Genomic DNA, 15769 nt, shown 5'->3' on the forward strand with positions numbered 1-15769 from the left:
GTCTTCTACTATAGCCTCGGGCCGACCAAAGCCTTGTGAGTGGATTTGGAAGACGGAAACTGAAAGAAGCCTGTCGTATATATGTATATGTATATGTATATATATATATATATATGTGTGTTTGTGTGTCTGCGTTTTCCCCCCACCACCATCGCTTGACAACCGATGCTGGTGTGTTTACGTCCCTGTAACTTAGCGGTTCGGCAAAAAAGAGACCGATAGAATAAGTACTAGGCTTACAAAGAATAAGTCCTGGGGTCGATTTTCTCGACTAAAGGCGGTGCTCCAGCATGGCCGCAGTCAAATGACTGAAACAAGTAAAAGAGAGAGAAAGAGAGATACCATTCTGAAAGTCTCACAGGCTGTGGATTACCCATGACTGATGTAGAGCGACTAGTTGAACCTTCAAGTTTGCTGGAAAAGCAATTACAGTCATGGACCTCTTCTTTTCAACCATTTCCCTTCAAAGTGTTGTACATCTTCATTCACTGAGATCGTCCCACAATGATCTACAACCAGCAAGTTCAGTAATTATATGGTTCGTAAGTAATTAAAAAGACAATGAATAACGTGCTGTGTGCCCTAATTAAGTCAACCCAATAGAAAATGGGTCAAGTAATAATCATTGTTGAACAATCCTACCATAACTATGAGGAATGTGAACTGTCAAATTTTAAAATCTTATTTGATTTTTCACTCTTTCTGTTGGCCATTGTAGAGCTCTACTAAAACCATCAATTTAAACATATTCTTTTGTATAATGTTACGTATTTTCTTAAAATCTAACCACTTTATAAGATATTGAGAAATAAAACAGAGAATAGAACTTTTCTGATATATGCAATAATTTAATTGGGGACAGATTTTTGTAGAGTTTATTTAGGTTTTCTTTAAGAAATTATTCTTAGAGAAATTCTCTATGTAGAATTCTAATTTTCCGATAATTTTTGCAAATTTGTGGTCTACACAAAAAAAAAACAAAAAAAACGAGAATAATTTAAGGGTGATTTAGCTGTTATTTTTAGCACATTCAACGACCACCTGATACCTTCCTCGTTTCTTTGTCACTCTGACATGTATTGATGTTCTTCAATATTTTTCTTCCCATAAATACATTTAATGGAATGATGATGCACCGAAGGGTGGCCCACTATTGGGATTTAAGCAAAAAATTTGGACTGTCCGTATTTTAAATTCTAATTTTTTAAAAAATTCGAAAACGAGTGGAACTTTTAAGTTGGGGAGGGGTTAACCCCCCCCCCCCTAATTGTATGAATTCCCGTACGCAGAACAAATTCGCAAAAATATTTCTGAAAATTCAAAAAAAAAAACGTTACGAAGGGTTATATGGGATCTTTAAACCAGAATTTTGCCAATCATTTATAAAACTAAATTTTATGAAGTATTTACACTTGTATCTTCCTTTTTCTTGCAATATTTACCATTACTTACTATATATGTATGTGTGTGTGTGAAGAAGAAGGGAATGAAAAACTCATAAATGACACCCCTACCCACACGCACATACTATATGACCTAGAATAAGCAGGGGAATAAAAAATGATTCTGAAGAGATGGGTCTGAAATAAATGAATTGCTTGTATTTTTTTTCCTCTTTGAAATGTAACCACTTCCCCATCCTCTCTCTTCTTAAAAAAAAAAGTTTCTAAAAGCCAGAAGTGAAAAGTAATAAAGGAGAAATTAGATTCTGTTAATAATGACGGTTCACTTTGAAATATACTTATATCAATACAGAAATCATATATATTTACTATTTTTTGTTCCTTTCCTCCTTTCGTTGTTGATAAAAAGGAATACAAATAGAGGATGGGGGAATTGGCGGATCTCTAAGAAAATCGGATGTTTTGCAGTATTTGGCTTTAAATTCAGAGATCAGATCCCGTCACCTGTCCACCAGGCATCCAAAGATGCATTTGGCAGAGTCAACTCTATTGCAAGGATTTGGGTTAGGCCTTCTGTTTGAAAATAGTTTCCTCCGTCTCATCTACCAGTTTCGGTAGCCATGTAAAAAGGTCAAGGGTACCGTCTTCATGCTTTTAATTAATAATCGGCAGAAGTTACAGAGTGACTCCTAAGGTCGATAGTTTCGAAGCGTTACCATTTACCAAAAAACACGAAACTCTTAGCAATCGAGTCACTTTGAAACCTACCGATTAATACCCCACCCATATTCTCTTGTTTTGAGTTCTATTATATATATAGGTAATCTTATCCGTTACAGGCAACAGTAGCAGTATTAGATTAAAATATATTATGTTACACAGATGCCACAGACACACATACATGCATATATAAACACATTGAAATTCTAGGAGGAAATTACAGGAGTGGTTAACGGAAAAAAAAATGAAAGATATATATGTATATATATTTCCACACACTAAATTCTGCATTTAAGAAAGATGACATACAAATAATGTGAATTAGAAGACATCTAAATATATGAATTCGATATCGATTCGGGAGTCAGAAATATTAAGCAGAACCGACACCTTACAGAGAAGGGGGGGGGGAAAGGGTGCAGTCAAGTTGGTGAAACCTGCATACTTGATTGTATTGTTATTTAGAAAAAAAAGAATTGTAACAGTTATGCCTTTATTAATTATATTATTATATGGTTCGTAAGTAAATCATCGGAGCTTTAACATATGTGTGGTAAACCGTAGCAATTAAAAAGAAGCAAAAAACGTGTCTTGGTGTTTTCATCAGGGTGAAGTGAGGGGGGGGGAGCTTAAAATATCTCATTGTTTAAAGAAAAATTAATGAAACATGGAATTCTTTAGCTGAAATAGCGATATAAATAAACAAAGATTCAAACTCACCAAATAAATAAGATACTCCTATGGTAATTTAGTATTAACAAATATTCAAATATTACATATGCAAAAACCGAAGAAGGATTCTAAATTGAAATGACCGCGGTTCCTTGTTGAAATTCTGAGCTCGATTCTGATTGGTCGAATCTCTACAAAGCGCCATCTGTCGACTTTATAAATTTAAACCTCATTATCATATTCCACACCGGAAGTTGCAACTCAAATAGTTTCTACCGATTTCCAAGACGAGGGAAATCTTTGAAAGTAATTATCTGTTAAGCCATCTATTTATTTACTTCGGTTTATTTATAATTTATGATTAATATAAATGTATAGGATAAGAAAAAAAAAAAAAAAGAATGAAGATAAAATTTCTCCACTGCATTTGTTTGTATCGAAAAATCTACTTTTATTAACCACGGATGTTTTTAAAAATTAATTTGTATGGTGCTCCAGCGTGGCCGAAAGTAGTAAAAGTATATATATATATATTCATACATCTGTGTGTCGTTGTGTCTCTATGCACCTACCACGATTTGGCAACCGGTGCTGGTTTGTTTACGTCTTCGTAACGTAGCATTTCGGCAAAAGTGATCGATAAAATATGTACCAGGCTTAAAAAAATATAACAGCTGGGTTCGATTTGTTCGACTAAACCCTTAGTGCTCCAGTATTGCTGCAGTCCAAAGACAAATAAGTAAACGATGAAAGATAAAAAGATAAACTTGATGGTTTCTATATTTTAGAGTATTTTAATTAGGAATGAAAAAAGAAGGATTAATTATACTTTTCTTTTATTGAATATTCAATCAAATATTTCATATATAGGTTTTGAAGCGTGGAGAATTTCCAATTTATTATTTTTTTTTTTGCCTTTGTATTTCCTTGCATGCTTTCATTCTCAGACGGTTTGTTTACCTTTTAGCGGCGAAATTTCTGCTGACAAGCAACATGTTCTTTCAGAATTCGCTTAACACATTTACACACTTAACTAATTATACAATCTCAGATACGTAAAATATTCGAATTTTTTTTCAAATTGCACCTCGAAAATTAAATAATTGCATCCGGAAAAATCCAATCATTAACAGCAATTCAATTTTACACTTTAAGTGCAGACTGTTAGATTATTCTTCTATTGAAAATTATATCATCGATAACTGATATCTTGGTTACAAAAGCACATTTCATAATCGTTTGAGTATATAAAAAGTCTCTATATCATGTCAAGTTTTGTAACTCAAACTGAAGTTTCGCTTTCTTCTTTGAACTTCTTTGTATTTTATCCATTATATGTATCTCACATTCATACATAACCCTGTTAGGCGTTAGGTTTTTCAGCATATTCAGTGTTTACTGTTAATCCGTTTTCAGAGGGAAACCACTTTCTTTTCTTTAACTGATCCCACCCCGCCATCGAAAGAAACAACTCAAAACTCCGGGTAATTTTTCAGATTAACACCCGCACGATCTTCACTAGGGTTTAGGGTTAGCGTTACGGTTAGGGACGGAAGTCCGTAACCCAAACCCTAAAACCTTAACCGTAATCCTAATCCTAAGATCCTAACATCCTAGTGAAGATCGTGCGGGTGTTAATCTGAAAAATTACCAAATTCCTTTGTTTCTTGTCAGTTCTTCCTGGTGGTTGTAGTGTCAGCTTTTGGTTGCTAAACATTTAAAATCATATCAACATGATAAAGTCAAGAAAAGTCTCTGTTCAGTCTGAAATAAAACCCTTCTTACTATCTCAAAAGAAGTGAAGGACTCGTTGAACAATGTATTCCTATATACATTCTACGGAGACATTTAATGTGACCCTAGATGTACACTGCCTTAGTAAGAAGTGATAGGATGTCATGACCAAAATGTCTGTGATTCAAAAGGCCTGTTCTTTTAGTGCCAACCTGCGTTAACAATACTACAATTTAGGTTAAATAGCTATATGGCTTGTGCCATTGAGAACTCATCAATGAATCCCAGTTACACTTGCTAGACTTCATTCTCATGCACTGGGTCTATTTAGATAAGAAGTTTTATACTTGCTATATCTGAAAGAAGGGGTAGTCCCTCCGAGACTGGTGAGTTAGACGTACCATTCAACCTGTTGCAAATCAACATCTGTAAGAAAGACATAAGCAAGGAAAAGAGAACCAATGTTATGTGGAAGAAAAACTGGAAATAGGGGTTAATGTGGGGCTGGTGGAGGAATGCATCAAGGTGATGAGTGGGTTAGAGGTGTGTATACCCGTGAGAAAGTTACGCGAGACCAGCCAGCTTTGTAAAACAGGCCATTATACTAGCAATAGAAAAGACTGAGAGGAGACAGCATGACTGTGGGCCTGACGCTGAAGTGTGTCTGTTAGCAATTTAATCTTCTCAGGATGTGTTCCACGGTGTTTGTGTGCATAACAGGGCTTCACTTGAATTTTGTAGTGTCTGTAACTGTTGGAGGCTGAAACACTTTCTGGTCCTGAAGAAACGGGCTAGTTTTTGGGATGTGGTCTTAGCTATGTTAAGGATATTTTTGCTAGGAGAGATCCTTGGTGATAGTGAGGACCACTATTTGGAGAGAATGGGAAAGCTCTTGTTTAATGTTACTTATGTTAAAGTAGGGTGCAGTGGTGTTTTTTTTTTTATATGAGTAGTGCTTAGTTTTTTCTACGTTTGCTGTTAAAAGAGACAAGATTGGTTTGGCCCTATCAGAGAATGTTCTTAAGATGTCTGTTCATGGAATCAATGTAGGTTTTGCATATGGTGTTTAGATTGAATGTGGCTGATGTATGGTTGGGGCAGGTTAGGTAGGAATGAAGGATCGTATCGTCTGCATAAGAGTGATTGATGTATAGAAGGAATCTTGGGGCGCATTAATGGTGATTGAGAGGGAAGTGGAAAAAGCTCCATCAATACATATTGTGATAGTGTGGCATTAGGAAGGGCATCCAGCTGTAGAAACCAAGCCAAGACAGACTATGGAACTTGGTGTGGCCAACCCATGCCAGTATGGAAAATAGACATTAAATGTAATGATGATGATCTGATAGAAAGTTACCATACCAAGGAATGCAGTTTACAGTAAATAATGCACTCACATTGCATTTAAAAGTAAAAAATTTTCTTGTGTTTGTGATAAATAAATTTGGCCACTTGTCTAATACCACTGTTATTAAAACACGAAATCTAGAAAAGATGGAACGTTGACATTTTGTTGCATTTTCCAAGCTTCTGGGATATAAAACTGCTTTAATCTAATTAGTGGCTGAATTGATTGTGATCAACATATTTCCATCATTTTGTATGTTTCTTTCCTAGAACTATTTTATCAAACATCACAAAATCTAATAGATTCTTCAGTACCTCTATCAAGGTTAGGGCACCAAATATAAGCTTCCATTAGTGCAAGTTATGTGCCTTTTTGTATGTGTCACAAATTTTGGACAAAATTTTTGTCTATAAAGTTCAGGAATGATTAGCATGTTTTTATTGAATATAGAATTATTCTTTACAACCAGTTTAGATGAATGAGAACTTATTGTGCTAAAAGTGTTGATCTAGACCCTTATTTTCCAACCATGTGCTGTATTTTTTTTAAAGTGAACATAAAGGTATATTGTTGAAATGACTGTCCTTAACAGTCTGAACTTTAGCTAAAACAAATTCATCATTAACTGCTTTATGCATTATAGAACAGTTTATCAAACTGATCTGTGTCATAATGCACACTATTAAGCTATCAAGATTGATTGCTTTTTTTTTTACTGAGCATGTGAATGATTTTAGAAATCATATAGTGATAATGTAAGTGTGTATATGGGTGTCTGCTGTAAAATCCCCCCCCCCCCGGTAACAAAAGTCTCGAAAGAAAATGAATTGCAAAAACTAATGATCAGACACCTGTGTGAAAAATGTCTTAATCTTCCTATATACCATACCACTGCATTAGTTTAATGTTCAGAATTACACCAGTTTCTTTGAGTTGTGGAAAGTGTATAACTAACATATATATATATAGGACTTTCCATTTTGAGACATTATTCCTGCTACTGCAATTTCAGAAGTCACAATAGTTGAAAAAGTTATGTCATCATCATCATCAGCAGCAGCAGCACTTAATGTCTGTATTCCATGCTGGCATGGGTTGGATGCTTGGCAGGAACTGACAAGGCCAGAGGTTGCACCAGGTTCCATAGTCTGTTTTGGCTTGGTTTCTACAGCTGGATGCCCTTCCTAATGCCATCCACTTTAAGGAGTGTACTGGGTGCTATTTTCATGGCACCAGCACCCACACCAATGCGTTTTATGTGGCACCTTGGTTTTAGGATCTCAATTCTGTTTTGGTAGGTGGATTTACAGTACAACAATGCACCATATATTGTGGTCCTCTATCATCTTTGTAAGGTTCAGCATTTTGAGATCGGCCTTCAATACTTTATCCTATGTCTTCCTGGGTTTTCCTCTCCCACAACTTCCCTCTACTTTTAAGTTATTAAAAAAATAAAATCTGACTGTAAATTATAAACTGATCTGATGTATTTCCAGGAACTCGTTATCAAAATGGAACAGTCTACATTTCGCCAGACAGAAGATCGACATGTATCTGTGGAAGTTACGTCAATGCTCTGGTCACCAAAAATGGACCTTATTGCATTAGCAAATCTTCAAGGGGAGGTAAATATTAAAAAAAAATTCTTCAATTTAGTAAACCCAGAATTTTAAAGAATGCTTACTGTCATTTCTTTGTATTAAAAATATTGCTCCATTTTTCTAATATTATACAATGAAACTTTTTCTTCTGTTTGGTAGGTTGTTCTGCATCGTCTTTCTTGGCAGAAGGTTTGGACTATTCCTGCTCCAGCTGATAATGTTACTGTTGGTAGTATGGCATGGCGCCCAGATGGCCGGAGTAAGTACTTCCCTATTTTAATTGGAAGCTTTTTATTAATTACTTGTAAGACACTCGAGCTATTTATTCTAATTAGCTTCCATATTTTATAAATTCCATTATTAGATCTAAGTTGTTATGTTATTTTAAGCTAGTTTAATGTGTTTTTTTTTTTTGTGGAGGCGCAATGGCCCAGTGGTTAGGGCAGCGGACTTGCGGTCATAGGATCGCAGTTTCGATTCCCAGACCGGGCGTTGTGAGTGTTTATTGAGCGAAAACACCTAAAGCTCCATGAGGCTCTGGCAGGGGATGGTGGCGAACCCTGCTGTACTCTTTCACCACAACTTTCTCTCACTCTTACTTCATGTTTCTGTTGTGCCTGTATTTCAAAGGGCCAGCCTTGTCACACTGTGTCACGCTGAATCTCCCCCGAGAACTACGTTAAGGGTACACGTGTCTGTGGAGTGCTCAGCCACTTGCACGTTAATTTCACGAGCAGGCTGTTCCGTTGATTGGATCAACTGGAACCCTCGACGTCGTAAGCGACGGAGTGCCAACAACAATGTGATTTTGTAATTCAAAACTCATTCTACAAGAATAGGTGCTGGCATGGCTGTATGGTTAAGATTGTTTAGCAACCACATGGTTTCAGGTTCAGTCCTACTCTATGCTACCTTGGGAAAGTATCTTGTATTATACCCCTGGAGTCATCAATGCCTAGTGAGTGAATCTGATCAACAGAAACAAAGAAGCCTGATGTGTGTATATGTGTGTGTGTGTCTTTGTGTCTGTCCCCACTCCTATCTCTTGACAACTGGCGTCGGTTTGTTTATGTTCTTGTAATTTAGAAGTTCTGCAAAAATAACTGATAGGATAAGTACCAGACTTTAAAAAAATAAGTACCGGCAGTTGATTCATTTGACTAAATCTTCAAGGTAGTGCCCCAGCATGGGTGCAATCCAATAACTGAAACAAGTAAAAGATAAAAGCCAAAACTAAATCCTATCAATGATCAGTATAGATTATAACCCTGTATGGTGTTTGCTGTATATTACAGTATTGGCTGTTGGTTACACTCATGGCAAAGTATGTCTTTGTCATATTGAGAATGCTGATGTGCTACATGAAGTTAATATCCATGAAGAAGTGACAAGTATGAGTTGGGTTTCTCAAGTTTTCCCAGACGGCAGTTCTTGGTCTCCTCGTGCTTATCCAGAGGATACTTCAGATCATTACCTACCAAAATTAGAACCTCTTAATAAAAGGTAAGCTTTTTAATACAGAGATGTTATTTATTCCTTTTGGTACCAACCCACCTAAGACCACCCCTGGTTTGGTGATAGAAATCTGTTTTAATCTAAATTAAAATCTTTCGATAGAATTTTTTGTTAATTTATGTTCCAAACTTTATTATTTTCAAAATTAAACGAAATAAAGGCAGTTTATCTCAACAGGAATATAGTAGCAATGAAATTAATATTGTTACTGTTGTTGTTTAGCTGACATTGTAAACAATATAGAGCAATGTATTTCACTAAGACGAAATCGTCACATATTCAAGGGGAGATTATTTGTAAGAGTTATCCACCTTGTAATCTGCATTTCTGATTACAAGAAGGATAATTCTTAACTATACTCTTGATCGAGTGTAGTAGCCATAAAAAAAAAATGACAATTCAATTTTCTTAGTAATATTTAATCGTTCTGGTTGATATGTTGCTTCGTTTTCTTGTGCTTAATTTTAGTTAGCCTTGTTCTTTTTACTTCAAATCTTGCTTCTATTTCTTCTTATATTTGTTGTTGTTATGCAGCATGTCTCCTCTCATCATTCTCAATGTTACCTCCAACACATTGCAACATGGAAGATGACTGTTAAATGACGACAATGTCAGCAATGGCCTGCATTAGAGACTTCTGCTAAATCCTTTCCCACAGAACTTTCACCCTCTGACACCCCTCTTTTTACCTGCGACCATTGACCTAAAAGTGTTCAAACTGAAACATCATTAATATCATTAATCTACAAAGGTCACTGAATGACCCCTTCTTTGCTAACTAACTCATTAATCACAATGAGGACTAGGGAAGAAATATATAAATTATATGTAACTAATATAATTTCTGTTACAGTAGACATTTCAACTTGGGTTGAAGCACTCAATATTCTTTCTAACTGGAAATTATATCTATATGTTATAGCCTTATATCCTATATTGTATAATTATCCGAATATATTATTACATTAACTGAGGTCTTTCGATGTATGTTTGCAGAGAAGAAAGTGTTGAAGATGCCAAGAAAGTTAAAAATCAAAAAGAGTAAGTACAGATTTATATAATGAAACTTTGGAACTCCTATACCAGGACTCCTCTACTGGATGCTGCTTAAAGTCTTACCCTGGACATACATATATATATATATATATATTTATATATATATATATATGCGTGCGTGTGTGTGTGTATATATATGTATACACACACACATGCACGCACGCACACACACACATATATGTATTTGTATATACACACACATACATATGTATACATATATGCATATATATGTATATATCATCATCATCATCATCGTTTAACGTCTGCTTTCCATGCTAGCATGGGTTGGACAATTTGACTGAGGACTGGTGAAACCAGATGGCTACACCAGGCTCCAATCTCATTTGGCAGAGTTTCTACAGCTGGATGCCCTTCCTAACGCCAACCACTCAGAGAGTGTAGTGGGTGCTTTTACGTGTCACCCGCACGGAGGCCAGTCAGGCGGTACTGGCAACGGCCACGCTCAAAATGGTGCATCTCATGTGCCACCCGCACAAGAGCCAGTCCAGGGGCACTGGCAACGATCTCGCTCGAAAATCCCACGAAGGCCAGTCAGGCAGCACTGGCAACAGCCACGCTCAAAATGGTGTATCTCATGTGTCACCCGCACAAGAGCCAGTCCAGGGGCACTGGCAACGATATATACACATGTATACATATATGCATATATATGTATATACATATACATACACATAAATACATATGTGTATATATATGTATATATATATATATACACAAATATACATATATGTGTATATATATATATATATATATATATATATATATATGTGTGTATGTATGTATGTACGTCCGTCCGTCCCCTGTGCTGGTAGTACGTAAAAAGCACCATCCGAATGTGGTCAATGCCGTGCTGGTGGCATGTAAAAACCACTCACTACACTCTCAGGTCTACCACAGGGCTGATCTAGAGTAAAACCACCAGACCGGTACTTCTCAAGCCATCGATGTACAGTGCACTCATTTGTCACATCTTCACCAAACATCTGATTGTTGTTTCAAGCTGTCTAGGATGCATTGGTTCTACAATGGAGCTCATATTCAGAAACAGCACAATTTTATTATCTACTCATGGGTTCACAAAAATTGATTTACGAGAGAAAACTCACAATATAATCAGACACCATGAATTGCATTTTGCAAAGTGATGATGTAACTCTTCAGTGTTGCAAAACAAAGAATTGTCAGGATAAAACATTAGAGTTAACAACTGTCAAACTTGGTACATAAGAAAATTGGACATTTCATTCTTAATGACCTGATATATATATATATGTATATATATACACACACACATACACTCACACACATATAAACACACCATATACACACATCATACACACACACACACACACACACACACACACTCATCAATTATAAACGTCCACAATAAGATAAAGTATGAATGTATGTTACAAAATAAGTAGTTTTTAATAGAATTTGCTTGTTTTATGTACCTTACTTAAAATGTTTCCATCTCAGAGCTTATAGTTTGCTTACCATTAATTGTGTGTTTTTATTTTTAGTCTGTTTTTTCATATTTGATTTTTTTCTTCTTATTCGTCCATCTATTATTTTTTTCAGATTAAATCTACTAGTTGTTGGTTCAGCTGTTGGAAATGTCTATTTGTTTGCTTATGGTATATTTCCATGTGGATCTATAATCTTAATGCATCCTAGCATTCAGGACAAGGTATTGTCTTTCATTTAAAAAATTGTATTTGCATGTTGTATAGTTCATTCTGCTTAATTATATAATTTCAATGATTGAAGTTATGCAATTAACTGAATTCATATAGTAGGCAATAAATTTATGAGATTTCAATGTATTATCAGTAGCAAGGTATTGTGGCTATGTTACATAAGTATGGATTCTTCTTCATCATCATCATCATCACCATCCTTTTTTGTAGAGGATTAGATGTCAGGGGCTGAAGTATTTTCTGGCTTTGAAGAAGAAGCCAGTCTTTGTGATGCAATCTTTATTTTGTTCAGGATATAATTCACTTGAAGAGATGTGGTGATAGTAGGATATGGCATTTATAGTGATCTTAAAGGTTTTAACTCCATGTTTGTGTTGGTGCCACATAAAACACACCCATACCGGTGGCGTGTAAAAAGCATCCAGCTCACTCTGTAAAGTGGTTGGCATAGGAAGGGTATCCAGCTGTAGAAAACATGCCAAAACAGGCAAGTGGAGCCTGGACGAACTATCCAATCCATGTCAGCATTGAAAATGGACATTAGATGATGATAATGATATTTGTGTCAAGTCTAGTGGTTCAGTAATGAATTTAAGTTGTTTTACTTTGTGTTTATTTTCCTTTTACAGAGAAGTCGAGTGAACTCTGCTATGATATCTCAAGATCTGTATACACTCTGGTTAATTCTAGAAGTTACTGAAGATGATTCTGGTGACTGTGGTTATTACTTAGCCTCGGTAAGTACAATAAAGTGAATCTAAAACAGCAAGCAAGTGTGAGTGAAATAAGGAAATAGTTAAGTGTTAGTCATCAGTGGTCAACAAATAACAGTTTGAATATGTAGTAAATAAAATACAACTTGGCTAAAAAAATTTTTTTAAATGTAATGTTTGCCCCTCCTCCACTGATTGACAGCTGGTGTTGACGTGTTTAAGTCCCCATAACTTAGTGGTTTGGCAAAAGAGACTAATAGAATAAGTGTCAGGTTTAAAAAGGAAATAAGTACTGGGGTCGATTAGTTCAATAAAACTCCCTCAAGGCAGTGCCACAACATGGCCAATATTACAAGGATGCTGAAGAATATACTTTGATGGGTAATCAGAAATGATGAAAAATAGAACCTGTTGATTTAGAAGTATTTTCATAGATACTAATTCATTAAAAAAAATCTAGAATTAAAACCACTGATAATAATCATGGCCTGTTGTGGAGAAGGTTTTGCTATCATTTCTTGCTTGCTGTTGTAGAAATTGCATTATTGACATGAATGAAGGATACTGTTTCATAACTTAATCCTTATGCATGACTTACTCTTCCTTTTCTTAAAAAGTTTTTTATTTTTAATTTCAATTTAATAAAAAAATTTTTTTCAGATGGACACTACACTTCTGGCTAGCAGACATCAAGAACTTCGATTACTTGCACTGAAATATGCAGAACTATCTTCTCTTTTAGAAGTAAGTACATTTCTTGGCAGTGAACTTACCATATATTGGGTTATCCCATAAATAATGCGTTTTTTTGATACTTCTTTTATTTTACAAAATTCTCATTCATTGGACAATGAACTTTACTTGCGAAGACCTATTGAGGCAAGTGTAAACAAGCCATGATGTGGCCGGTGACAGTACCGCCTGATTGGCACTCGTGCCAGTAGAACGTTTAAAGCACATCCGAATGTAATTGTTGCCAGGGCCACAGATTGGTAACAGTGTTGTTACCATCATCAACTGTCACTTAGATGATAGTAAAGGAATGTCATTATCGTTTTATCATCATTTTAACCTCTACTTTTCCATGTTTACATGGCTTAGGCCAGATTTGTTCATGCAGATTTTCTATGGGTAGATGTTCTTCCCGTTGCCAATCCCCTGTCTGTTTCCAAGCAAGTTGATATTTTGCCCAATCCCAAGCATTTTTTTTACAGAAGATTGAAAACAAATGACACCATTTATAAGACGGTGACATTTGTTGGCAATTAGGATATGATGTAAAGACAAGTAGGTTCTAGAAGCATAATATTTATGCACACAACTGGACCCCTCTGTGAAGTGGTTGGTGTTCAAAAAGGGATCCAGCTGTAGAAATCATGTCAAAACTGAGACACAGGAGCAAGACAAGATCTTTCAACCCATTGGATCCTCTCAAACCTTCCAACTCATGCCACAAGGAGAAGCAAACTTGATATATATATATGATGGGCTTCAGTTTTTGTTTTCCAGATTCACTCACTATATTTTGGTTGGCCACTTGCCCTAAGTACTATATAGTAGGACTGAACCTGAAACCACACGATTCCAAAGCAATGTTAAATAATGATGATGTTCCTTTCAGAAACAAGTGTAAAAAATCTTAAATGCTTTTGATTACTCTGAATGAATGAAACACTATCTTTTATCAATGCTGTTTGGTAACTTTTCCAGTACTTGAACTCCACAATTCAGCAGATGACAGAAGCATGGGAAGATATTCTTATGGAAATGGATGACAAGTTGCTAAAGTTTGCTGAAGAGAAAAAGGTTAGGAACTGGTGTAATCTTAGTTTTTATCTTCAGACTTCTTATATGAACACCTCTCTTTTATAGCTACTAAATTAATATTGAATGCATAAGCATTTACTGAGTTGTAGAAGAACGCTGAGGATTGAACAAAAATCCAATATCTTCTGGTGATTTAATTTCTTCTTTATGTATAAGTCATTTCTATATTCTTTGTTGACAGTTGCTCCAGTTGTTCTATTACACTGTGTAACATGATTTTTGTCCTTGAGTTGCAACCATTATTTCTTATTTGCTTATTCCTGGGAAGTATGAAAAATGGCTAATATTTCCTTCAAACTTTTCTTTTGTTGTGATATTCATTCAAACCCTAAAGAATCCCTCTCAACACATGACTATAATGCTACCTCACTACTCCTGCTCATGATCAGAGATGCACATATTGTCAGCCACTAAGGGATATGCTCAAGTTGTTAAAGTCAAGCAATTGACAAGCAAATCTGTGGTATTGAGCAGAATATTTGCTATAACATTATTTCTGCCTCAGCAACTCAGTGCTGAATCTGTCTGAAATGTAATGGAAAATAGGTCAGTTTAAAAAAAACTTCGATGTTCAGGTCACAAAAGCAAAGTTTGAAGGGAATAATAGTAATTTCCTTTGATTTCTAGATAGAACCAAATAAGAAATAACACTTACTGACCAAAGACAAAATAAGAAATTAAAATTTTGTTATACAGTGTTATTGATATATTTCTATATTATCTCTTGTAGTTTTAGCGTCTTAACATTTGAAATATTTAATTTACAGCAATGTGGTAGTTCCCGACCTGCAGTCTCTGTATCTACAGATCTTCTTGAAATGTTGCTCATGGGCAGAGCAAGGTAAATTACATTTACTAAACTGCATTTCGTTGATGTCCTATTTACTCTGATGGTGTCTTTTGACTCCTTTCTGTGCCTCAAGGGTTTTTGATTAACAAAATAATCATTCTATGTTGCAGCACTGAACTTCGTCTATTTCTTCTACATGAACTGACAGAAAAGGTAAATGAATGTATTTTTTTACAATGGTAAATCTATTGACAAAATATGAAAATAGAAATATTTTCTGTTAATTTCATCATCGTAGTCGCTGTTGTTGTCATCATTATCATTTTAATGCCAACTTTTCCATGCAAGGAGGTAGACAGGGCTATTAGACAAAAGAAACAGGCTTGGAAGGACTGGAAGAACGGTGGTAGCAGGGAATTGTACCAATGTGCCAGAAGGGAGGCAAGGTGACAGGTTTATTTAGCCAGAGGGGAAGCAGATAAGGAAAGATTTGCCAATGTTCTGCGCCGTGAGGACCAAAGACTCGAGGTATTTCGTGTTGCAAGACAGTGTAGGAGAGAGAATAGTGATGTTGTAGGAGAGAAATGTGTTCGCATGGATGATGGTACGCTTGCATTAAATGAGGATGCAAAGAAAGAGGTCTGGAGATGCCACTACGATAGATTGCTT

General features: G+C 35.6%; 2 protein-coding genes across 6 annotated transcripts in view; one reads left to right on the forward strand and one right to left on the reverse strand.

Moving 5' to 3' along the window:
* LOC106884226 (rho GTPase-activating protein 19) overlaps positions 1 to 2958 on the reverse strand; it is a 26350-nt gene extending 23392 nt beyond the window's left edge. The window contains exon 1 of one of the 4 annotated variants that reach the window (XM_014935482.2): positions 2844 to 2958. Coding sequence is in view for 2 of the 4 variants with exons in the window: in XM_052976755.1 (XP_052832715.1) it covers positions 343 to 345 (3 nt within the window). In the remaining 2 variants the exon portion in view is untranslated. Of the gene's footprint in view, positions 1 to 342; positions 518 to 1772; positions 1900 to 2843 lie in introns of those variants that run through there. The other 3 variants (XM_052976748.1, XM_052976755.1, XM_052976741.1) reach the window with 3 other exon arrangements.
* Positions 2959 to 3036: 78 nt separating this feature from the next.
* LOC106884231 (anaphase-promoting complex subunit 4) overlaps positions 3037 to 15769 on the forward strand; it is a 96100-nt gene continuing 83367 nt past the window's right edge. Inside the window, exons 1-11 of one of the 2 annotated variants that reach the window (XM_014935494.2) lie at positions 3037 to 3101; positions 7374 to 7502; positions 7638 to 7737; positions 8774 to 8981; positions 9990 to 10034; positions 11652 to 11760; positions 12400 to 12507; positions 13144 to 13227; positions 14194 to 14289; positions 15078 to 15151; positions 15271 to 15313. In XM_014935494.2, coding sequence (XP_014790980.1) covers positions 7389 to 7502; positions 7638 to 7737; positions 8774 to 8981; positions 9990 to 10034; positions 11652 to 11760; positions 12400 to 12507; positions 13144 to 13227; positions 14194 to 14289; positions 15078 to 15151; positions 15271 to 15313 — 981 coding nt within the window. In that variant the 5' untranslated portion in view covers positions 3037 to 3101; positions 7374 to 7388. Of the gene's footprint in view, positions 3102 to 3244; positions 3314 to 7373; positions 7503 to 7637; positions 7738 to 8773; positions 8982 to 9989; positions 10035 to 11651; positions 11761 to 12399; positions 12508 to 13143; positions 13228 to 14193; positions 14290 to 15077; positions 15152 to 15270; positions 15314 to 15769 lie in introns of those variants that run through there. The other variant, XM_052976733.1, reaches the window with a different exon arrangement.

Source organism: Octopus bimaculoides, chromosome 2, assembly GCF_001194135.2.
Source record: "Octopus bimaculoides isolate UCB-OBI-ISO-001 chromosome 2, ASM119413v2, whole genome shotgun sequence".
Classification (NCBI taxonomy): domain Eukaryota; kingdom Metazoa; phylum Mollusca; class Cephalopoda; order Octopoda; family Octopodidae; genus Octopus; species Octopus bimaculoides.